Source organism: Oratosquilla oratoria, chromosome 6 (assembly GCF_046742065.1).
Source record: "Oratosquilla oratoria isolate Oo_2021 chromosome 6, ASM4674206v1, whole genome shotgun sequence".
NCBI classification, from domain to species: domain Eukaryota; kingdom Metazoa; phylum Arthropoda; class Malacostraca; order Stomatopoda; family Squillidae; genus Oratosquilla; species Oratosquilla oratoria.
Window position 1 is genome coordinate 5,132,131 of NC_134782.1, and position 23,523 is coordinate 5,155,653.

Below are 23,523 nucleotides of genomic sequence, written 5' to 3' on the forward strand. Positions count from 1 at the left end.
CCTTTACTGTATACATATGCCATAAATTGTATAAACACATGTAATTACCGAATTAAAGTATGCAGGAATGGAGCAACACTTGTTGGGTCCCATCTACTCTCCAATTTATCATACCCAGCCTCAAATTCAAGTCCCAACACAGTTCCAACTTAATCTATATCCTTGATTTCCAATTATCATAATTAGATTTGAATTCATGTATTGTTTGAGCTTGGGCTATACCACCTTCTAAGCTATTCCAAGTATTTATGGATCTACACGGAAAACTATTTCTTCACATTCTTTAGACATGTGGTTTTTCTTAATTTGTTCCCATGACCTCTTAAAGCCTTCCCATTGCATACATACAAGTGTACATATAAGTAACTTCAGCATATATCTACACAAATATTTATATATTGTAACATGAAGAATAATACAATAATAAGGACATTAAAAAGGCACATATATAAATATAAATACATTTATCAGCATAGAAAGTGGGTATATGTACATTAATATAACATCAATGCATGTGCACATACCATAGTGTGTATTCACACAATAAAGATATATGAATTGGATCAGTAATTTCAAATGCTGGGTAAAGTGGTAACCAATCAGTCAGTCAATCAATCCACTGCTCCTGGTCTCTCTTGCACAGAACCCATGGTTCCCTGGTAACTGGTGATTCCAGCCAACCAGGTACCTGGTAACTGCAGCATTATATAAAAATAAGACACTCTCAGATGAGACTGTAAAATGCCATTTATTTAATCATCAAAGGTGAATAAAGGTGAAAAAAGGGGGAAAAAAAAAAAATAAATAAAAAAGTTACTAGAAAAATGTGTCATCAATGTACCAACAACATAAGTCCTACCCAAAAAATGTGTAAAATTAGATCAAGAAACTGATGAGGCAGTGTAAAAACCAGTACTGTACACTGTAGTTGTGCAAAGTACGAGACAAAACCAAAGGGCTTCATAACAAAAACCCAAAACACAGCGAGATATCAAATTAAATACCATCATGGCTAAAGAAATAAAGAGGCAAATGGATTTCAAACCAAAGGCTGGGGGTAATGACCTGGATAAAACCATTAATATTACAGGGAAATATGTTTAATGTTGGAAATTATGATATAGAATTGTTTAATATCATAAACTACTAAGGACACTAAAACTGTTGGCTTTACATACGGTGATGCCTGAGGTTAGAAGTAAAATTAAACAAAAATATTGATAATACTGACCAACTAAGTTCATATACCTGGCCTACTCAATATGTACTGTACCTACAGATAACTTTCACTGAACATAAACAATGCAACTTGAATTGGTAGGATATGTAAGTGACAGCCACTAAAAACGTTGCAGCGCAAATCCAAATTGCATTAGCTAGCTTCAGGAAGGAACATTATCACAGATCTGGCTTTAGAGGAAATAAGGTTCAATTGGCTTGTATATGGAGAACAGCATCATTATTATTCCTTTCAGTAATTTTGACAGGCAAAGGTGGACACAGTACTGTAAGTGCACTGTATAAGACTGGTGCTACATAGGAAAAGTCTGTGTGATATTGATGGTACAATACACAAGTTGTGCTACATCTTATACAAACTAATTAAATTTATCCTTTCACTGCTTTTTACGACTTTAGTCATCTATTCTAGCTGACCTTGTAATACTGTTTAGCTGAGAGAGAACCCTTTCCCCTTGCAGTAAAAAGATCAAAAACTATCTCAAGCCCAAATCAATGTAACCTTTCACTGTTTTTCATGACTTCAGTTGCTTATTCTAGCCATTACCAACCAATTTCATTCAGCTGAGGGAAACTATCTTCATGGTGAAAGGGTAACATATATTAAATCTATCTTAATTAACCCTTTCACTTTCAGACAATGTTAATCAATTGAGAGAACAAGTCTCTCAAGCAGAAGGATTAAAAAAGAGGAGAAGACTTAATTAAAATCAACTAAAGTCAAGCTTTAATCACTGTGACTAGTGTAAGGAACATAACTGTATAAGAAGGCTAACAAGATAAAACAAAATTGAGACATGACTATTTCTGTATGAAATGAATATGCTGAAGCGATAGGTTATTACACCAAATATCTACAGATAATATTATCAACAACCATATCACTAAAAAAGGAAATGTCTTTGATTACATAATGTCTACATCCATACAGAAATTAAGCAGAAAATCCATACAGAAATTAAGCAGAAAATTAATACCTGAAAGTGTCAAGACAAGTAAAAACATTTCAAACAACCTTACAACTATAAAAAAAGAAGGCCTCTTCTACACCTGCAAGATAAGACTGGACAATTCTTTTATCCAACTCTACCTTTATTCACTGTTTAGTTCCCAAAACACTCTGGGTAAAGATGTCAAATTATATCAGTTGTCATCTGCATCATTAGAAAACTAATCAAAATGACCATAATCATTATAATAAAAAGAAATTATGTGAATAAAAACAAAACCTTCAGAACCACCAGAGGTCATATATGGCCTGATCTGTGGGTAATGCTGTGACTTGATACACAACCCAACTCCTTGCCCACCCTAGCTGGAATATTAGACTGCAGTTCTATGATGCCTTTCAGCCCATGGAAGGGGACTCAACCTTGAACTGAGAGTTAGCAATTGAGCACAGTACCACTACACCAGTGCGTGTATGAGTATGGTGGTCCTGCAATATGAACAACAAAGCTGCCCATTTTCAAAACCCATCAACACCCTCACCCCCATCAGGCGCAGCCTTGAGGTGCTGACACTCAGAATTTGGACTGGACCAAAGATCTCTCTTTCAACTTTAACTCCATTTCTTACATTTTTTTTCACACATGGAAAACTGACCACCAACAACTGTCCTCCTCCCCCTACCACTTTCAGCCAGTCACATAGAAACATTACCACACTAGTACAACACAGACTACATTCCAAAGTTTCTTCCCAGGGAGATCTGTAGGAGGTTCTGAGGACCATTGCCAACTACTGTGGGACTGCAATTTTTCGACATAGTGAAATTCAAGGCAACAATTAATCATATATATATATACATGGTGGGATGCCCATATACAATTGGTTCACTGTGCCAACAATTTTTCTGAAGAAAAGTGAATTTGTATAACAAGCTGAAATTCAAACAACAGTCCACAAGCAAACTTGACTAATTCAGTTACCATATTGTACTCAATTTGTGCTATAGGTTGTAAATTAACTCACAAACTTCCATGGGTTACCCTGAAAAGAATATCTTTTGCTAAAAACAAAACCATGGCCTGACAATTACTCATTCAATTAACATGCAATTCAGTTAACAAACAAAGCTCCAGAACAAATGGTCACATGTAAAGACCCAAGTGTAAATACACATATAAATAGAAATGTATATGTACACAACCCAAAGATCTTATACATTAACAATACTGAATATATCCTTTGTAGATAAAGGCTTCATAAATATCTATGTTGTTAAAATTCTATGTAAAAAAGTAAAGATGTATGGTTCTTGGCTCAAATCCCGAGCTAATGACATATTTTGTCATGGATGATTTACCCTAAGTGAATTTTAATCCTTAACCCTACCAAATCCTAACTAGTATCACAAACTTAACATCTACACCACAAAGAATCACAGGAACTGAACATATACCTAGGTTATAAAAGGACTATTTACAAATATATATTTTTCATTACTTTTCATATCAATGCAGGTGGATCATCAAAGGGTTCTGTTTCTTCTTCTTTGACATGACATTCCTCATAGTCATTAAAGTACTGTTCTAGCCTATGTTTTTGTGAGTTTGTTTCTTTCTTTGTGGACTGCGAACTGATTTCATTAAAGTCACGATTGATTGTACAGTCCCTTGAGAAATCTTCTTCCTCATCAATGTAAAGTCGATGAGCCATAGAGTCATCATCATCGTCATCATCGTCATCAAGATCATCAGCTTCTTCAACTTCATTACTAAAGTTTTCCATTTGATCAGAAATTTCAAAGTTATGACTAACAAACTCTAAACGGGCAACCTGAGTTGAATTCAGACTTTTCCTCCTTCGACAACTGATATACGGCCACTGTCCTGAACTCCTACTGGCTGAAGAACTTGCTGGTAAAGACAAAAGTCTGACAGCAACTGAGGAAAGTGGAGAACTGGTACACAAACCTGTCCACCAGGCAGTTGCTGTCCAAGTTGCACATCCAATTTTTTTCACAGCTGCCCAGTACACTGGGCTTTTAAACCTCCCAGCCTTGGCAAGGTAGTTGGCTACCTCAGCTACAATGGTTCCGGTGTCAAATGCCCCACCAGCTGCTCGCATAGCAATCTCTTCTATAGCTTCTTCCTTTTCTTCACATGTTAACAGTTCCCCACAAAATCGTGGATCAAGGAGATAAGCTGCTTTGTGTGTCTTACTGAGGATGACCTTGTACCTAGAAGATAGCGTCTGAAGGAGAAGTTCTTGCTCTTCACTACAAAGTCCCATTTCAGCTAAGTTGTTTGTGATTTCTTTCTCAAGTTTCCGGTAAAAATTAATATACTGACTCATTAATGTGGTTTCTCCTTCTAACATCACCATAACTGAAACAACGGGTTTCAAAACTGAGATGGCTCTTTCATTTTGTTTCCAGAAGGCCCCAGAGACATCTTTGATATCTTCAATAACTTTCCGATGACTATGGAGGGTCTTCACTACACACTCATCATTCACTGCTGTTTGCAGAATATCTTTGTTTTGCTGAAGGCTCTCTAACATATTCAGAGTACTTCCCCACTTATGTTTAGAAGACAGACATAAATTTTCTTTGATATATTTTTCATCCTTGATTCTTCTGAAAACCCTTGCTGGTGTATGCTTTTGCTTAAAAACCCTAACAATATATTTTACACTTGCAATATGATTTGAAATTGAAGGTATTTTTTCAAGATCTTTACAAAGGAGTTGTAGATTATGTGCTGCACATCTGTAGAAAACTATATCTTTATATTTTTTCTTTAAGATTTTCTGAGATTTGATTATGTTTTTGGCACTATCTGTCACTACCCCAAGAATTCTTCCACTTCCAAGTTCTTCTATGACTCCCTCAAATTCTTTCACTATATTTTCAACTGATAAGAGATTTTCATTTCCACCTTTTATTAATTTATAATACAATGGTTCTGGAGTTGAGAGGGAAATACGAGGCAGATTATCTGCTGTAAGACATGACCAGCCAGATGATAAAATAACAATGTTCTGACATTCAGATACTCGTTTATCCACTTTCCTTTTCGCTTCGTCATATATTCTATCCAACAGATATCCTGTCAAGAGATGCTTGCTTGGAATTTGGAGGGATGGCTTTAAGGAGTTAACAAAATCCTTGAAGTGAATATTTTCTATCAAAGACAAGGGAGAGTTGGATGTAAAAATTGCTCTTGCTATTTTCAGCTGCAAGTTCAATTGTTCATTTACTTCCTCATCTCCATGAGAATTATTTGTTCTCTGATTCTGCCATTCTGCTTCTTTGCCACCGTGATGCCATCTTTGCCCAATTCCGTCATTGTTCCACTGCTGCCGTTTCCATTCCTCATAATGTTCCTTGCGAGTTTTATCTTCACTAAGATGATTTATTTCTGCTGGGATGGTTGCTGATGGCCCATGCCCTAGTTTCTGTTAAGAAAGACATATACAGTGTCAGTAAACATTAACAAAAGTGAAACTTCACATACCTGATACATCTATTTCAACAAAATTTCAAATTACAATGTATCTCATGGCTTATGTCTTACTTGCTGTAATTTATGCTTAACTCAAGGGACCTTTTATATCAAGCTATATCAGGAGCAATATCATGAAAATTTGTTTAACTTGAATTTTTTATTTACCACCTCATATTATCATAGGTACACACTATCACCGGACATATTCAATAGATGAATTCAATAAACTTTAATAATACAGACTAACATGACTTAGATGTAAAAAAAAAAAAAAAAAAAAAAAAAAAAAATAGAAATTGTCTGACCTACATGCATCTATGTATAATCACTATTCATATCCAAAATAATTTATTTTTACCTTTTGGTCATTCAGTTACACTACAATTTCACTGAAAGGTTTCCCACAGTTAGTGGGGTATTGGCTGCTCCCCGTCTGGGGTATTGGCTGCTTGTTATTGTGGCAAAGTAGCATGCAGTCGATACTTTAGGGTCTATATGGGGCGCCCCTACGGACCAGAGCCACACATAATTTTGTCTATGATAGAGGAAAACTCTGTACATAGAGAAATAATGACACTTTTATACTACGACTGTCCCTCCGTTATGCTGTCCCCCAACCCCTTGTTGCTGTCCTGTACCCTTTCTCTGAGTATTCTTTTTCTGTGGTGGGGGAAAAGAATACTGCCACCAAGTATTCCCACTTGGATCGTACGAGGCAAGAAGAAAGGGATGGGGATTGAGACTAGGCATCCTTCTCCTTGTAGCCCCACAGGGCACATTCCTAAAAGTAAAAGCAAAGGCATAAGATGGTCTGGAAGTTCTCGGACCAGCACCCTAAGGTTTGGGTCTTTTAATGTGCGTGGATGTGGTACAGATGAGAGTAAAAGGGAAGAGATAGGTAGTATGTTTGTGAGAAGAAAGATGGATGTGTTGGCTTTGAGTGAAACTAAGCTGAAAGGGAAGGGCGATTGTAAGTTTGGGAGTGTAAGTGGGAGGTTATCAGGAGTGAAGAGAGGGAGAGGGAGGGAAGGGGTGGCTATACTAGTAAGTGAAGAGATAGGTAAACGTGTAGTGGAGTGGAAGGAGGTTTCCTCAAAGATAATGTGGATGAAGGTGAAACTGGGAAAGGAGATGTGGGTTTTTGTAAGTGCATATGGGCCTGGCAGTGAGAAGAGTGTAGAAGAAAGGGAGGCCTTTTGGATAGATTTAAATGAGTGCATAGAGGGTTTAGGGAGAAGTGTAAATGTAATAGTACTGGGAGACCTTAATGCTAAGGTAGGAAAGGATCCAATTGATGGAGTGGTTGGGAAATGTGGAGTTCCAGGAAAAAATCGCAGTGGAGAGTTGATGGTGGAAATGTGTCTAGAGAGTTGATGATAGCAAATACAGTGTTTCGGAAGAAAGTCAAGCATAAGTACACATGGGAGAGGGTGGTGGAGGGAAGGGTGGGAGATAGAGCTTTAATGGACTATGTAGTGGTAAATAGGATTATGATAGGAAGAGTTAAGGATGTACATGTGCTAAGGGGAGAGGGTGGGGGAATATCAGATCATTTTCTGGTGGAAGGTAAGTTGAGAGTGGAGGATAGATGGAGAAAGAGGAAAGGGACAAAAGGTAGGGAAGTGCTTAGAGTGAACTCTTTCAATGAAGAGGAAAAGGAGAAGGAGTACAAGAAGAAGCTGAAGGAGGAGTGGGAGGGAGTGAAGGATAGAGTAGAGGTGGGTGTGGAGGAGGAATGGGGATGGTTCAAGGAGGGAGTCACAAAGTGTGCAAAGATGGTGTGTGGAACAAGAAGGACAGGAGGAAATAGAAGGAAGGGTAGTGAATGGTGGGATGAGGAAACAAAGAAGGTTGTAGAAGAGAAGAAGCGAGCTTACACAGATTGGTTACAAAATAGGACGAGGGATATGAGAGGTACAAAGAAAAGAAAAGAGAAGTAAAGAAAAAGGTAAAGGAGGCAAAGAGGAGAGCAGATGTGAAATGGGGTAAGAGTATGACAGAAAATTTTGAAAGTAATAAAAAGATACTTTGGAAAGAAATTAAGAGAGGAAGAGAAGGCGAATCAAGTAGAGAAGAAAGGGTAAAAGGTGCAGATGGAGAGATGATAATGGAGGAGAAGGCAGTAAGGGGAAGATGGGCAGAATATTTTAGGGAGTTGCTAAATGTGAAGGAGGATAGGGAGGGAAAGATAGCTGCAGTGGGAAATGCTAAGAAAATGAGTGATGAGTGAGGAAAATGTAGGAGAAATAAGGAAGGATGAAGTGAAGGCAGCAGTTAAGATGATGAAAGTAGGTAAGGCACCTGGTCTGGATGGATGCCATGCAGAATGTCTTAAAAAAGGAGGCACAGTGATGGTGGACTGGTTGGTGAGGTTATTTAATGTTTGCTGGAGAGAAGGTAGTGCCGGAGGGCTGGAGGAGTGCTTGTATAGTTCCACTTTACAAGGGAAAAGGGGGACAATTGTGAATGTAGTAGTTTCAGAGGGATTAGCTTGTTAAGTGTAGTTGGGAAGGCTTATGGGAGGATCTTGATTGAGAGGATTAGGAGAGGAACAGAGGGAGTAATTGGTGAGGAACAGTGTGGATTTAGGACAGGTAGAGATTGTGTAGATCAGATTTTTGTGGTAAGACAGATATGTGAGAAAGCTATAGGAAAGGGGAAGGATGTTTTTTGGGCCTTTATGGATCTGGAAAAGGCTTACGACAGGGCAGACAGAAAGGCACTGTGGGAGGTTATGCGGAGCTGTCAAGAATTTTTATGAGAGTAGTAGAGGTTGTGTCAGGATTAGAAATGGAGAGAGTGAGTGGTTTGAGGTAAAGGTGGGACTTCGTCAGGGATGCGTTATGTCACCCTGGCTGTTCAACTTATACATGGATGGGGTAGTGCGAGAGGTAAATGCAAGGGTAGTGGGTCAGGGATTGGAGATGGTTAAAGAAAATGGAGAAAAGTGGGAGGTGAGCCAGCTGTTGTTTGCGGACGACACTGCGCTTGTGGCAGGATCGGAGGAGGGATTGAGGAAGTTGGTGACAGAGTTTGGGAGAATGTGTGATAGAAGAAAGCTGAAGATAAATGTGGGCAAAAGTAAGGTGATGAGATGTACAAGGGGTGAAAGTGGCAGTAATCTGGAAGTGAGCATTAAGGGAGAGCAACTGGAGGAAGTGGATAGTTTTAGATACTTGGGTGCAAATGTGGCAGGAAAAGGTGGAGTAAAGGTGGAGGTAGAATGTAGATTGAGAGAAGCGAGTAAATACCTTGGTGGATTAAAAAGTGTAATGAGAAATAGAAATTTGGGAATGGATGCTAAGAGGAGCCTGTATGAAGGAGTGATTGTGCCAACAGCACTGTATGGAGCAGAAACATGGAACATAAGAGAGGAAGAGAAAAGGAGCTTGAATGTGTTTGAGATGAAGTGTCTGAGAAGTATGATGGGGGTTACTAGGCTGGATAGAGTGAGAAATGAGGAGGTGAGGAGGAGAACAGGGGTGGAAAGGGAGTTGGGAGATAGGGTTGATGAGAGTATTGGGATGGTTTGGACACATGGAAAGAATGAGTGAAGAAAGACTAGTAAAGGAGGTATGGAAGGCAGATGTGGAGGGAGTGAACATGAGGGGACGTCCTAGGATGAGATGGATGGATGGAGTGAAGGGGGCTTTGGGGAAGAGGGGAATGTCTGTTGAGGAAGGACGGGAGAGGACAGAAGACAGGGGTGAATGGAGAATGGTTGTATATGGAAGATGTTGTGATGCATGAGGTGGAATGGACGGGGGGATGGGGGGTGAGGTAGTGTGTGTGAGCAAAATTTTGACGCAGCCCGAAGGGATTTCTCCCCGTCTTCTCCTTTATATGGGGGGACGGAGAGGGGGGGTCGCCGATTTAATGAAGCGGCCTTGCTGTGGATGTGCTGTGTCTTGCGACACTGCTTCTGACCCAGGGCAGTGGACAAGGTGCAGGGGTGACCCGTCATCTAGGAGGTGCTAAGATGGGAGGGAGGGTGGAGGGGTGTGGAGTGTTTTCAGGGATGGAATGGGTGGGAATGATTTTATGCCTTTTCCTTTTTGGCTACCTCCCTTGTAAGGGGGAAAAGCCTTGGTATATGTATGTATGTATGTACGTTCATGTATTATAATTTACAAAATTAATATTTAATTTTCTAATGCTATATCGCATACATGTGCACAACTAAAATAATACCAATCCTCTGTCCCCTTCTAGGCCTCTCCAATCCATCCCTGGCATCAACTTGTTACTTGGACTATCCAAATTGAGGGTCTCACTAATTACCAACAAAACCAACAAAACCCAAACAAGGATGGTTTTTGCTCAAAGGCACAATTCTATATATATGGTTGCATTATTTGACATATTTTCGTTAAAATGTGTGACTTACATATAACTTGATCAAAGAGAAGTCACATTTCTAGCCTCTGCAAAATTACCCACCACGGCTACGCATACCGCCCAACTCCCTAAATACCGACAAAACCCGAACAAGGATGGTTTTTGCACAAATACACAATTTTATACAAAAAATTAGCATATGGTTGCATTATTTGACCTATTTTCTTTGTAATGTGTGAATTCCATGTAATATGATCAAAGAGAAGTTACGTTTTTATCCTCTGCAAAATTACCGACAACAGCTACGATTCATCCAGCCTGCCATCTATGATCACTGGTGGTATAGATCAAACTACACACTACTATGTTTCTTACTATTGTGTTATTAGTGTAATAGATTGCATATAGTTGAATTACTTCAACTATTTTCTTTAAAATGTGTGATTTTCATGTAATTTGACCAAAGAGAAGTTATGTTTTAGCCTCTGCAAAATGACTGACCACAGCTACGAATACCGTAACAAATTAGCATATGGTTGCATTATTTGACCTATTTCCTTTAGGATGTGTAATTCCCATGTAATTTGATCAAAGAGAAGTTATGTTTTTATCCTCTGCAAAATTACCGACCACAGCTATGAATACTGTCTGACTCATTAATAGCCGACCAATGTCGACCAAACCCGAACAAGGACGGTTTTTGCTCACATGCACGATTTTATATAAAAAATTAGCATATGGTTGCTATTTGACCCATTTTCTTTAAAATGTGTGATTTCCATGTAATATGATCAAAGAGAAGTTACGTTTTTATCCTCTGCAAAATTACCGACATCTATGATTTGTCCAGTCTGACATACTATGATCACTGGTGGTATGGATCAAACTAAACTCTATTAACTTTCTTACTGTTGTGTTATTAGTGTAATAGATTGCATATAGATAAATTATTTCAATTATTTTCTTTAAAATGTGTGATTTTCATGTAATTTGACCAAAGAAAAGTTATGTTTTAGCCTCTGCAAAATGACCGACCACAGCTACGAATACCGTAACAAATTAGTATATGGTTGCATTATTTGAACTATTTTCTTTAAAATGTGAGATTTTCATGTAATTTGATGAAAGATAAGTTACATTTTTATCCTCTGCAATATTATCGACCACAGCTACGATTCGTCCAGCCCGCCATCTATGATCATTGGTGGTATGGATCAAACTTCACACATTTTTAAGAAAATAGTTCAAGTAATTCAACTATATGCAATCTATTACACTAATAACACAATAATAAGGAACTTGATAAAGTGTTGTTTGATCCATACCACCAGTGATCATAGATGGTGGGCTGGACGAATTGTAGCTGTGGTCGGTAATTTTGCAGAGGATAAAAACGTAACTTCTCTTTGATCAAATTACATGAAAATCACAACTTGTAAAGAAAATAGTTCAAATAATTCAAGTATATGCAGTCTATTACACTAATAACACAATAGTATTTCTTAATAGAGTGAAGTTTGATCCATACCACCAGTGATCATAGATATGGCGGGCTGGACGGTATTCGTAGCTGTGGTTGGTAATTTTGCAGAGGATAAAAACATAACTTCTCTTTGGTCAAATTACATGAAAATCACACATTTTAAAGAAAATAGTTCAAATAATGCAACCATATGCTAATTTGTTATGGTAATTTTATAGAAGCTAAAAACATAATTTCTCTTTGGTCAAATTACATGAAAATCACCCAGTTTTAAGAAAATAGTTCAAGTAATCCAATTATATGCAATCTATTACACTAATAACACAATAGTATGAAACTTAATAAAGTGTAGTTTGATCCATACCACCAGTGATCATAGATGGCGGGCTGGACGAATCGTAGCTGTGGTCAGTAATTTTGCGGAGGATAAAAACATAACTTCTCTTTGATCAAATTACATGGAAATCACACATTACAAAGAAAATAGGTCAAATAATGCAACCATATTCTAGTTTTTTATATGAAATTGTGCATTTAAGCAAAAACCGTCCTTGTTTGGGTTTTGTCGATATTTAGTGAGTCAGATGGTATGCGTAGCTGTGGTGGGTAATTTTGCAGAGGCTAGAAATGCGACTTCTCTTCGATCAAATTACATGTATGTCATACATTTTAAAGAAAATATGTCAAATAATGCAACCATATATATATAGAATTATCATATTATGCATTTGAGCAAAAACTGTCCTTGTTTGGGTTTTGTCAGTAATTAGTGAGACCCTTTTGAACCTTTATCAACTTTCCCATAGCATGTCATGGTGTTTCACTTTACCAGTTTAGTATTTAAGTATTCTCTTACCTCTCCTTCCATCAGCTGAAAAGACAATGGAACCGAGGACTGAGCAGACGTCGCGGGTTGGGATTGCTGCACTGGAGAGAATGGTGTCCACTGGAGAGCTTGGACGGGAAAAGTAGGTTTGACGGTTCGTATAATATTGTTAACTTTCCTTCTGGGCATAGGTGGTGGCAACACTCCATTCTGACAAATACTTTCCTTTACATGATTTGGACAGCCCTCACACTTCAGCAGGTGCCTCATCATACGATGTGCATTAGTGTAATACACAGCGCCGCAATACCTACAAGTTCCAGTCACCTTACTCCCTTCTCTCTTTCTTAAAAAATGACTCCATACTATACTCAAAGGTCGCATTTTGTGTTCTATTTGATATTTTCTCACATCAACCCTTATTACTTCCCTCAGTCTGCAGACTGCAGCGTCTGTTATTTGTTGACATTTCTTGCACGCATGTTGTCGTCTTGAATTAAACTGTCGTATGGGAGGTGTATTCGTTAAAGTCGTAGACTACAATGTTTTTGGGAATAATTAATTTTAACGAGACATGAAGGTGGTTAGCCAGTCATGTCACTTGTGGTGCACTTATCAATAATTAATATGTACTTCAGCAATTTATATTGAAATAGATATAGCCTTGTTAAGGACTTAGGATTCTTATTGACAATCACAATGTTGCTTATTTTATAAATCCATAAGAAATTATCTTTGGTATACAGAGTTGTGCTTCATCACCCATAATTCACATTTTTTTTTATCACAGAAGACAGTGAAACAATGAATTATTCAATGAACAATGAAAAAAATATAAAACAAAGAGTAGAAGTTAGGAAATTTGATCTGGAAAAGTAATCCATTAACTTGTTTCACAGAAGAGTAATAGGAAGTTTGTAAAATGTTGGAGGAATTAGAGAAAGAATCTTGAAATGGATGAATGATTGCCTGAAGGACACATGAAAACTGTAATGGAAGATGAGAGGTAAATAATAAACTAGTCACTAGTGGGGTTGCCACAGGGCTCGATGCTGGCACCTGCACTGTTCTTAATGCACTTTTAACATTAGTAATGTGGTTGGAATAAGTAGGAAGTGGGTAAAACTAATAGTAAATCTCATTATTTGATACAGGAGGGCAGCATAAGGTTATGGCAACAAATTGAAAAAAGATTACACGCTTGAAGGATAACAATAAAGAATTTTCTGTACATGGGTAAACTCATGGAATAGCCTATAAGAAGAAATAGTCCAAGATTAAAACCATAAACAAATATAGAGTTAAGTTAGACTGATGGAGAAAAAAAATGACAGCATCCAACAAAGGGAGCTCTTTTCCTGAATATTACAAATAGATCAATGTAATATTGTGGTGGTAGAGATGGATATTACTGGCACTGCTACCTTGTTTACCTTGTTGAAGTTCTAGGTGACCTTACCACGGCCAGTCTGGGGATCCTCCGCTTCCACACCTCTGCTCACACTATTACTGTTATTACTGCTATTTCTACTACTATCTCCACCAATATTACTTTAGTTACTACTACTTCTAGTTCTACTACTATGGGAGGTGTGCCATCTTTACAATTTTTATACAGTGTATTTTGATAATTTTGTATATGATTGCAAAAAAAAAAATTAATAGGATAAATAAAGAGATATCAGTACTTACACTTCACCAAGTAAGTAAACCAAATCAACTGAAAGACAAAACATTTCTGCATGCCAGACTCCCCTGATATCCATCCTTCTGAATCCTCTCTCCACTGAAAAGACAGTCCAGCTGGCCAATCTATGATGCGGCTACCATCCAGCCCTTCCAAGCTACCAGAAGAGGCTGGATGATAGCATTACAGACAACTGCCCAGGATGTAATACTTCAGCTCATACTATAGAACACATTATGGAAGACTGCAGTGCACACAGTCACACATGCCAACAACACAATACAGACGCTCCTCTACTTACGTTCATTCGTTTTACGTTTTTACATTTGAACTGACTGTAAAAAAAAAAAAAAAAAATTGTAAAAAAAATTTTGAGTGAATTTTTTAGTTTAGCACGCTCTCCGTAGTTCAAACGATACTTACGCATGATGCTGCATCCATTGCTTACATGGTACAAACGACAGACTGAACGTGCCTTGCCTCCTCCTCCTCCTCCACCATCTCAATTTATGTTGCTTGAATTCAATTTATTTGAAATTAATGTTATTATTTTACAATGTTTTGTGTATAATTAATGATTTAGGGGTGTTTTATAAGATACGATAATAGAATTTACGGATGTATAGTACAGTAACAACTTACGTTCATTTTCAACTTACGTTCGGCCGTTCGGAACGTAACTAAAACGTAAGTTGAGGAGCGTCTGTATACACTCTATAAAGAATTTGTGGGAAAACCCCACTCCAGCCAAATCTCTCTCCTTTACTGTTATTGTCATTTTCTCAAGTCTGTCATAGTGTTCTTTATTGTCTAAACCATAGAGTACAATTTTATCTAGTCATTTTCGTTCTTTCAGTAAATCCAGAAAGTAGACATTTAAACACTCGTGATATATGGGTCTCTTTAGATATAAACAACTCATGTTTGCAGTGAAATGTGCTCACGAGATATACTATTATATCTTGTAACAGATATTGAAGGACTGTAATATTCTATAGATAAGTTGTATGCTGGCAGGGCTAATAACAAAAGCTAAAAAAAAAAATATTACTACAGGAATGATAGCATGTGTATGGTCTGATGCTTTGCCGACATGTAATGCCATTAGAAATTGAATAAGTATATATTCAATTTACGAGTGGTTTTGCTGTGTCTTGTTACATTGCTTCTGACCCAAGTAGTAGGTGGGGGAAAGCAACAATTCCTCATCTACAAAAAGCTAAGATATAAGGGACAATGAATGGATATGGGATGGGATAATGGTGAGTGTATCCCTGGACTGGGCCACCCTCTTATATGGGGGAAAGGACCTTTTGGTTTATGTATGTATGAGTATATATGAGCCAGTGGTTTTACTCCTACACAGAGCAAATGGGCTAGTACGATCACCCTTGAAGTAGATGTTAGGCACCATCATCATATGGGGAGGGAGGGTGTAGTGTGAATAAAAATGTCCATTGATAAGAACATGGTTGAAAAATAAAGAACAAGGCAATACAGTCAAAATCCATCAACTTGAAGACTATAAACAATTATTCTTAACTTGGATTTAAAGTGTGGATATGAAAACTGATCTTGGGTATATGGGTAAGCTTAAAGAAATACATATGATAGCATAAATTAAACTTTATTTGTCTCAAACATTTGTCCTATATACACATTGCAATAGTTCTACTGAAAATTACAAAATATTTGGATATTCATTCATCACTAGCTGGTACAAACCAATAACTTGACAAAATAGTGCAAAATATGTTATGAACAAAACAGCTCATTGTATAAAACCTTACATTTAGATACAAGCATGTCATTATATAGCTTACATACAAATAAAACCAGATATATAGATTGGTACAGTGTGTCCCAAAAGTCACAAGTTTCTCTTTCTTCTCTGGTATCAGGACCATCAAAGTGTGGTGAAGTATATTCAAGACCTTGGTTTCTGAGAATTTTGTAGTGGTGCAGGGCATCTGCATCATGCCACCAGTGCTCACAAAAGAGCAGCATTGCAAAATCACTGCCTGGCAGGAAGTGTTTTGCTTCATGACCATTCAGTGGAAGTTTTGCAATACATGTGGTTCTTACTATGTACCTTCACATGTCACCATCAGAGCTACTCATGCAAAGTTCATGGAAACTGGTTCCATTCTGGATTGAAGGAGCAGCAGGCTATGTACTACTGGCCATAAGGAGAATAAAGAAACGTTTGCAGAAGCCTTTTGCGCTGAGCCAAACCTAGTCCTTCCTGTGAGTGGCATTGGAACTCCAAATTAGCAATTCTTGTATTGAAAGAATGCTATGTGGGTCAATCATTCTCTTCCAGTACTGACCACAAATGGTGCAAAAGTTGGTGTCAGAAGAATTTGATGCTCCTGTCAAAATGTGTGAAGCTCTCTTTGACCACTACCAGACTGACCCATCCATCCTTGACTGCACATGGTTTAGTGATAAATCCATCTTCCATATTTCCAGTCAAGTCAGATAGTACAGTTGTAGACTTTGGGGTACATCCAATCTCATGGTAATCTTGGAACACAAGCAAGATTCACCTAAGTTGGTTGTTTGGTGTACCACTTCAGTGTTGGGTTGATTGGCCAATTTTTCTTCAAAGATCTGGAAACTTAATGACTGTCACGGGAAAGAATTACAACATTTTGTTGTACCCCTTCTCCAGCAAAAATGTGGGTTTGATGAAACCATCTTCCAGCATGATGGGGTGCCAGCACAAAGCTGACTTCTCAAATAACACATTCCCTGATCCTTGGATCAACTGCTTAGGTCCTTTTTCTTGGGCCCCAAGGTCCCCAGATCTCACTCACTTTTATTTTTTCTTGTGGGGATACCTCAAGAGTAAGGTTTATTCAATGAAGCCTCGCTCCTTGGTTGACCTTGAAGGGAGAATCACAGGCAATAATGGGCATTGAGGAAAAGATGTTGGGGAATATGTGATATGGTGGCTGAAGATTCTGGACAATAAAGGCAAGCATGTGGAAGTGTACAAGTGATTTGAACCTGACAAGTAAATTCTCAGTGTGCCATTTCAACATTGTAAAAATGTCATGTCTCTCAGTTTCATGTATGATTTTTTTTTTTTAAAATGTTCAAAATTTGTAAGTGACTTTTGGGACACAAATAAACATTCTTCTTTGTGTCCTTAAATTATGGTATTTCACTTTCTCCCTGTACAAAGTAATATGAAAAATTAACACTTAATTTGATATCACTCTTATCACAGAAATGATAGTATGTAACGGCTTCATTTTTTTTTCAACTTAATGTTATTCACTTAGCAACAATTAATGGTATTCTAAAATGAAGAATGCCATATCTTGTCCTTATTTAGTGGATATGCATTGTGCTCATAAATATTATATACAATTATTTCTATATACAAATGCCTCAATCCCACTTATTATAGAGAAGATAGTTATGGTTACAAAAAGCATGATCAGTTATTGTTAGCTCTCTTCCATGGAAAGCTTACTTATTGTTAACGTATCAGCATAATAGTGACTGTCATACTGGTACAGTAAACATGCAAAAGAAGACCTACCTTTCAGAATACATATGTAAAAGCTAATAAATCTTAAAAGATGGAGTCTAATAGATGCACTATATTACCCTGACCAAAAATGTCTACCAACATTTTCCCTTAGATGAAAGCAATGAATTATTTGTCATGAGAAAGAACTTGAATTATTCTCTCTATGAAAGATGATTATTGTTAGATTACAAAAATTGTCATGTTACATACATATACATATACCAAAGGCTTTTTCCCCCCATACAAAGGAGGTAGCCTAAAAAAAGGCATAAAATATACCCCCACCCATTCCATTCCCATATACTCCACTCCCATCCACCCCCCTACCTCCCTCTTATCTTGGCTCCTGGATGATGGAATGAATCATCCCTGCATCTCGCCCACTGCCCTGGGTCAGAAATAGTGTCGCAAAACACAGCACATCCACAGCAAGGCCACTTCATTAAATTGGCGACCCCCCTCTCCGTTATGCATAATATATTCAGTATTCATTTCTTCACACACAGTGACACATTATATTAATAATCACTGTTTACATATAGGAATAATGATAAAACATTTGTTCCAAGTACTTCTTCCTACAATATCAGCTTCAGTATTATATTTCTTTGGCATACACTTAACATGTCTTTTTTCTATTTTATTTATTTAGTTTGATTTATTTATTTGTTTATTATTATTTTTTTTTTACAAAAATTTTCCTCAGAATCAATGCTGATTGCAAATAAAGATGTGCTTTATTGTTACTTGTATTATCTGTGAAAATTCTCTAAAGAGAATCAAAACAAGATAACACATACTTTTTACAAACAAAAGTTCATATAGTAATATCAGGTCTTCAGAAACAAAGCCTTGAAGACTTATTCAAAGGTATTGATGCAAGTCCAACTTCTAGGCACTATGTAGTCCAAGAAGGAATCCTGTAAAATGGAATAAATACTTATTTAAAAAAGAATAGTGCAAATGTGTTGATTATCACTGCTCAGCTAAATACAAATGTATATTTATGTATAACATGATCAGTAAAAGCACTCAGTCGCTCTGTTGCCTTGGCATATGCAAACACAAAACTTGTGGCCCCCCAGGTATTTGACCACATTCATGGGTTGGCCTCTAAATCACTTTGTGTTGCTGTATGAATTGCTTGAATTTGGGGCAGTGAAAAATGACATGTTTCGTGTCATATGTATGAAACCTGCATTTGAGGCATACAGTATATGTTTCCTGGCCATTGGGAATATTGACAACCTGCATGCAATGGGCTTGAGATAGACATCACAGAAAAAAATATCTCTGCTGTCTGTGTTCAGAACCCATAAATACCCTCATTTCCATCTAAAAGTGTAGCACCCAGCACTTGGTCACATTCTTAGACCCAAGATCTTTCTCTTATCAACTATATTTCCTCCACCTTCTCCCATAAGGAGAGCCAACAACTGGTGACTGCTCATCTCTTACTATAAGCTAGACATTTACAAATAGTTCCACATTGATATTGGTCATGGAAGCAAAATAAGAAATACCACATGTTAAAAGTATGTAAAGAAATATATATACAGTGAAACCTCTCATTAACGGATGTTAATTAGCTGTTTGCGGTGTTTTCGCTGTGTTTTCAGTGTTTTTGTGTGGTTCTTGGGTGGCATAGTAATTGCACGCACTAAACAACAGCACCAAAAACACCGAAAACACAGCAAACACAGCTAATTAACGTCCGTTAATGAGAGGTCTCACTGTACATACATATACCAAAGGCTTTTTCCCCCTTACAAGGGAGGTAGCCAAAAAGAAAAAGGCACAACAACCACTCCAACCCATTCCATCCTGAATACACTCCATTCCCCTTCACCCTCTGTCATCCCTGCATCTTGTCCACTGCCTTGGGTCAGAAGCAGTGTCGCAAGACACAGCACATCCACAGCAAGGCCGCTTCATTTAATCGGCGACTCCCTCTTTCCATCCCCTCATGCAGAAAAGGAGAAGACGGGGAGAAATCCCTTTGGGCTGCGTCAAATTTTTCTCACACATACTACCTCACCCCTTATCCCCCCACCCATCCCACCTCATGCATCACAACATCATCCATATATATGTGGAATAGCTTAGAAGGTGATATAGCCCAAACTCAAACAATACATGAGTTCAAATCTAAACATGACAATTGGAAATCATGTATATAAATTAAGTTGGAACTGTACATAGATTTGAGGCTAGGTGTGATAGAAAATTAGAGAATAGGTGATGGGAACAAACAAGTGTTGCTCCTTTCCTATACACTACAGTTAGGTAAATACATCACAGACAGTAGTCTAATGTTTCTTCACAGAGAATTCTATAGGAGAGCATGAGAACTGTTACCCACCATTGTGGAGCCATGTGTTTTTGTCTTAATACTGGGTGGTGACTTGAATACAGATAGGGTGTTGTTGTTGTCGTTTCCTAGACTGTCTGGCCAAGTAGTCCTGTCACTCTAAGGAATGCCTAAATGGAACAGGGTTTTCCCACAAATCCCTTATAGAATGTATAATGTGTTGTTGGTGTGCATGATTGTGTACAATGCTGTCTTCCATAATGTGTTGTATAGTATGGGATGAAGTGTTGGAACTAGCCTCTTCTGGTAGCTTGGAAAGGCTGAATGGTGGCTGCACCACAGTCTGGCTAAGTGGACTCTGTCCTTTCCATGGAGAGAGTATTCAGGGGGATGGATATCAGGGGGTCTGGCATACATACATACATATACCAAGGCTTTTTCCCCCTTCCAAGGGAGGTAGCCAAAAAGGGAAAGGCATAAAAACACTCCCACCCATTTCATCCCTAAATACACTCCACACCCCTCCCACCCTTCCTCTCATCTGAGCACCTCCTGGATGACGGGTCATCCCTGCACCCTGCCCACCGCCCTGGGTCAGAAGCAGTGTCGCAAGACACAGTACATCCACAGCAAGGCCGCTTCATTTAATCGGCAACCCCCCTCTCCGTCCCCCTTTGCATATAAGGCGAGGACGGGGAGAAATCCCTTTGGGCTGCGTCAAAATTTACTCACACATACTACCCCACCCCACCCCCCGCCCATTCCTCCTCATGCAGTCACAACATCATCCATATACAACCATTCTCCACTCACCTCTGTTTTCCGTCCTCTCCCTTCCTTCCTCAACAGACATTCCCCTCTTCCCCAAAGCCCCCTTCACCCCATCCATCCACCTCATCCTAGGACGTCCCCTCATGTTCACTCCCTCCACATCTGCCTTCCATACCTCTTTTATTAGTCTTTCTTCACTCATTCTTTCCATGTGTCCAAACCATCCTAATATTCTTTCATCAACCCTATCTCCCAGCTCCTTTTTCACCCCTGTTCTCCTCCTCACCTCCTCATTTCTCACTCTATCTAGCCTAGTAACCCCCACCATACTTCTCAGACACCTCATCTCAAACACATTCAAACTCCTTCTCTCTTCTTCTCTTATGTTCCACGTTTCTGCCCCATACAGTGCTGTTGGCACAATCACTCCTTCATACAGTCTCCTCTTCGCATCCATTCCCAAATTTCTATTCCTCATTACACTCTTTAAACCACCAAGGCATACAGTAATATATCGTCTTTCAGTTTTTTGGTGAAGCAGTGAACAATATGATTATGGATATGCTTTTAGAGGCTGATGTCTGATGGTTGTGGAGGAAGAGAAGATAGTATTTGTGTGTAATATCAGATACTATCACCCAAACCACACAAGAATTACACCAACTCATAAGTATGGTGGGGGTTACTAGGCTAGATAGAGTGAGAAATGAGGAGGTGAGGAGGAGAACAGGGGTGAAAAAGGAGCTGGGAGATAGGGTTGATGAAAGAATATTAGGATGGTTTGGACACATGGAAAGAATGAGTGAAGAAAGACTAGTAAAAGAGGTATGGAAGGCAGATGTGGAGGGAGTGAACATGAGGGGACGTCCTAGGATGAGGTGGATGGATGGGGTGAAGGGGGCTTTGGGGAAGAGGGGAATGTCTGTTGAGGAAGGAAGGGAGAGGACGGAAGACAGAGGTGAGTGGAGAATGGTTGTATATGGATGATGCTGTGATTGGATGAGGGGGGTGAGGTAGTATGTGTGAGCAAATTTTGACGCAGCCCGAAGGGATTTCTCCCCGTCCTCTCCTTATATGCAAGGGGGGACGGAGAGGGGGGGTCGCCGATTAAATGAAGCGGCCTTGCTGTGGATGTGCTGTGTCTTGCGGCACTGCTTCTGACCCAGGGCGGTGGGCAAGGTGCAGGGATGACCCGTCATCCAGGAGGTGCTCAGATGAGTGGGAGGGTGGGAGGGGTGTGGAGTGTATTTAGGGGTGAAATGGGTTGGAGTGTTTTTATGCCTTTCCCTTTTTGGCTACCTCCCTTGAAAGGGGGAAAAAGCCTTGGTATATGTATGTATGTATGTATCTGTATATCATAGACAGGTTGGTATTATTCTTGTGTGGCTTAGATAAATATGGTGTAGATATCCACATCATTTTCTGCATTCATGGTTGTTTTTGTAAATTTTTAAACCTGCATCTGTACTTAAGCAATTTTGTATAGAATGCTGTCAGTAATATACTACCTATTATTGTAGCTGTAACCAAAAGAGCCTGTAACTGAAAGATGGACAGCTCTCACTTTTCCATGAAAGAATAAAGATAGCATATTGGCCACCTGGTGACTAGCAGGTCTGTGTCATCCATGATATTGCAGTAAAGACACTCAAGATCCCCCTGCTCACCCACTGAAAAATAATATGTGAAAGTAATCATGTCTTGAAATATTTCTAAGGCTATGAAAAACAAAAATTAAAAACTTACATATACAGGTGGACAGTTGATCCTAGCATACCACTCGATACTATAGAGACACATAAGAAGTCCTGTGCCAAGGAACAGTGTCACCCAAAGGAATACATTGAACTTTCGTTCTTTGCTGTTCACAAACATGAAGCCAACTGTAAATGTAAAGATGAAAAATATTAAAGCACTTACTCTTAGTGAAACCTGTGGGCATGTACAACCTGAGGCAATGATTGATTGATTCTTCAAATATTGAGCATGATTAATATTTTACTCAGTTATTATTTCACAATTCTGTCCCCTAAATCAATATGATTTTCGACATAAGTGATGGTAAAATATTCATTGCTTCCATTAGGCTGTTACTAAACTTTAGAAATCAAGATTTTTACACTACTGAGGAACAAAGTTATAAACCATACCTCCAAAGCCACCAAACATAACAAGTAGAACAGGATAAAAGAATCTGAAGGCCAAGGCAAGGATGTACTCATGAACAATTGATGAGATGAAGAACACGACCATCATTGGCAGCCAACGCCCACGAGAGCAGGAATTACTCTGTAAATCCTGTCAACAATTTAAGTCATTACTTACTCAAATATATAATACCAGAATAATGCAGAATATCTAAATTCTGATTTTCGACACTGATCAAAATTTTTGGGCAGTATAAAAATATTAATTATTTTTCTTCTTTTCTTTCTGTACTTCAAAACATGTTTGTTTTGAATTCTTAATACCCTGAATGTAGATCACCTTTCCAATTGCATGGGTTTCTGGGACTTAGGCCCCTACCTATAATCTATTACTACTAAAATCACAAAGACTGTCTATTTCAGATGCTCACATACAGAAGTTATATCATGATAATTGTTTCAAGTTTGACTGGAAATCCACAACAGTCATCAGGTTTTCTTCCTGGGAAGAAATGTTGGACTTCTATATATTTTGTATTACCTTGTACCGATTATTGACTATAATTTTTATGCACTCAACATTTCAAGGCCTTTAATAACAAACCTAATGACCAGAATTGTTGTATAAATACCAGAGTAGAGATGACAAATCCTGCCTCACATATCCCTGGTCAGACTCTCCGTTCTTACCCCCTATCCCCAACCCTATTGAAATTGAGAAGT

At 38.4% G+C, this 23,523-nt stretch overlaps 2 protein-coding genes across 3 annotated transcripts in view; both read right to left on the minus strand.

Annotated features, from left to right (window-relative positions):
- Window positions 1-447: 447 nt before the first annotated feature.
- LOC143026249 (uncharacterized) lies at window positions 448-13,139 on the minus strand. Its single transcript, XM_076186328.1, has 2 exons — window positions 12,371-13,139; window positions 448-5,643 (listed from the first exon to the last, which is right to left on the minus strand). Exons 1-2 carry the CDS (start codon window positions 12,722-12,724, stop codon window positions 3,691-3,693), a joined length of 2,307 nt encoding a protein of 768 aa, XP_076042443.1. The 5' UTR covers window positions 12,725-13,139; the 3' UTR covers window positions 448-3,690.
- Window positions 13,140-15,638: 2,499 nt separating this feature from the next.
- Window positions 15,639-23,523, minus strand: part of LOC143026250 (sterol O-acyltransferase 1) — a 45,048-nt gene continuing 37,163 nt past the window's right edge. For both annotated transcript variants that reach the window (XM_076186329.1, XM_076186330.1), the window contains exons 11-13: window positions 22,804-22,951; window positions 22,400-22,536; window positions 15,639-18,491 (exon numbers count right to left, since the gene is read on the minus strand). In XM_076186329.1, the coding sequence (XP_076042444.1) occupies window positions 18,432-18,491; window positions 22,400-22,536; window positions 22,804-22,951 (345 nt within the window). In that variant the 3' untranslated portion in view covers window positions 15,639-18,431. The remainder of the gene's footprint in view (window positions 18,492-22,399; window positions 22,537-22,803; window positions 22,952-23,523) is intronic.

Bases quoted from the DNA above. Each gene is read 5' to 3' on its own strand.
- LOC143026249 (XM_076186328.1), bottom strand. From the start codon at position 12,724: ATGCGACCTTTGAGTATAGTATGGAGTCATTTTTTAAGAAAGAGAGAA. The intron at 5,644-12,370 runs GTAAGAGAATAC...CTTTCTTAACAG, and splicing joins TTCAGCTGATGGAAGGAGAG to AAACTAGGGCATGGGCCATC.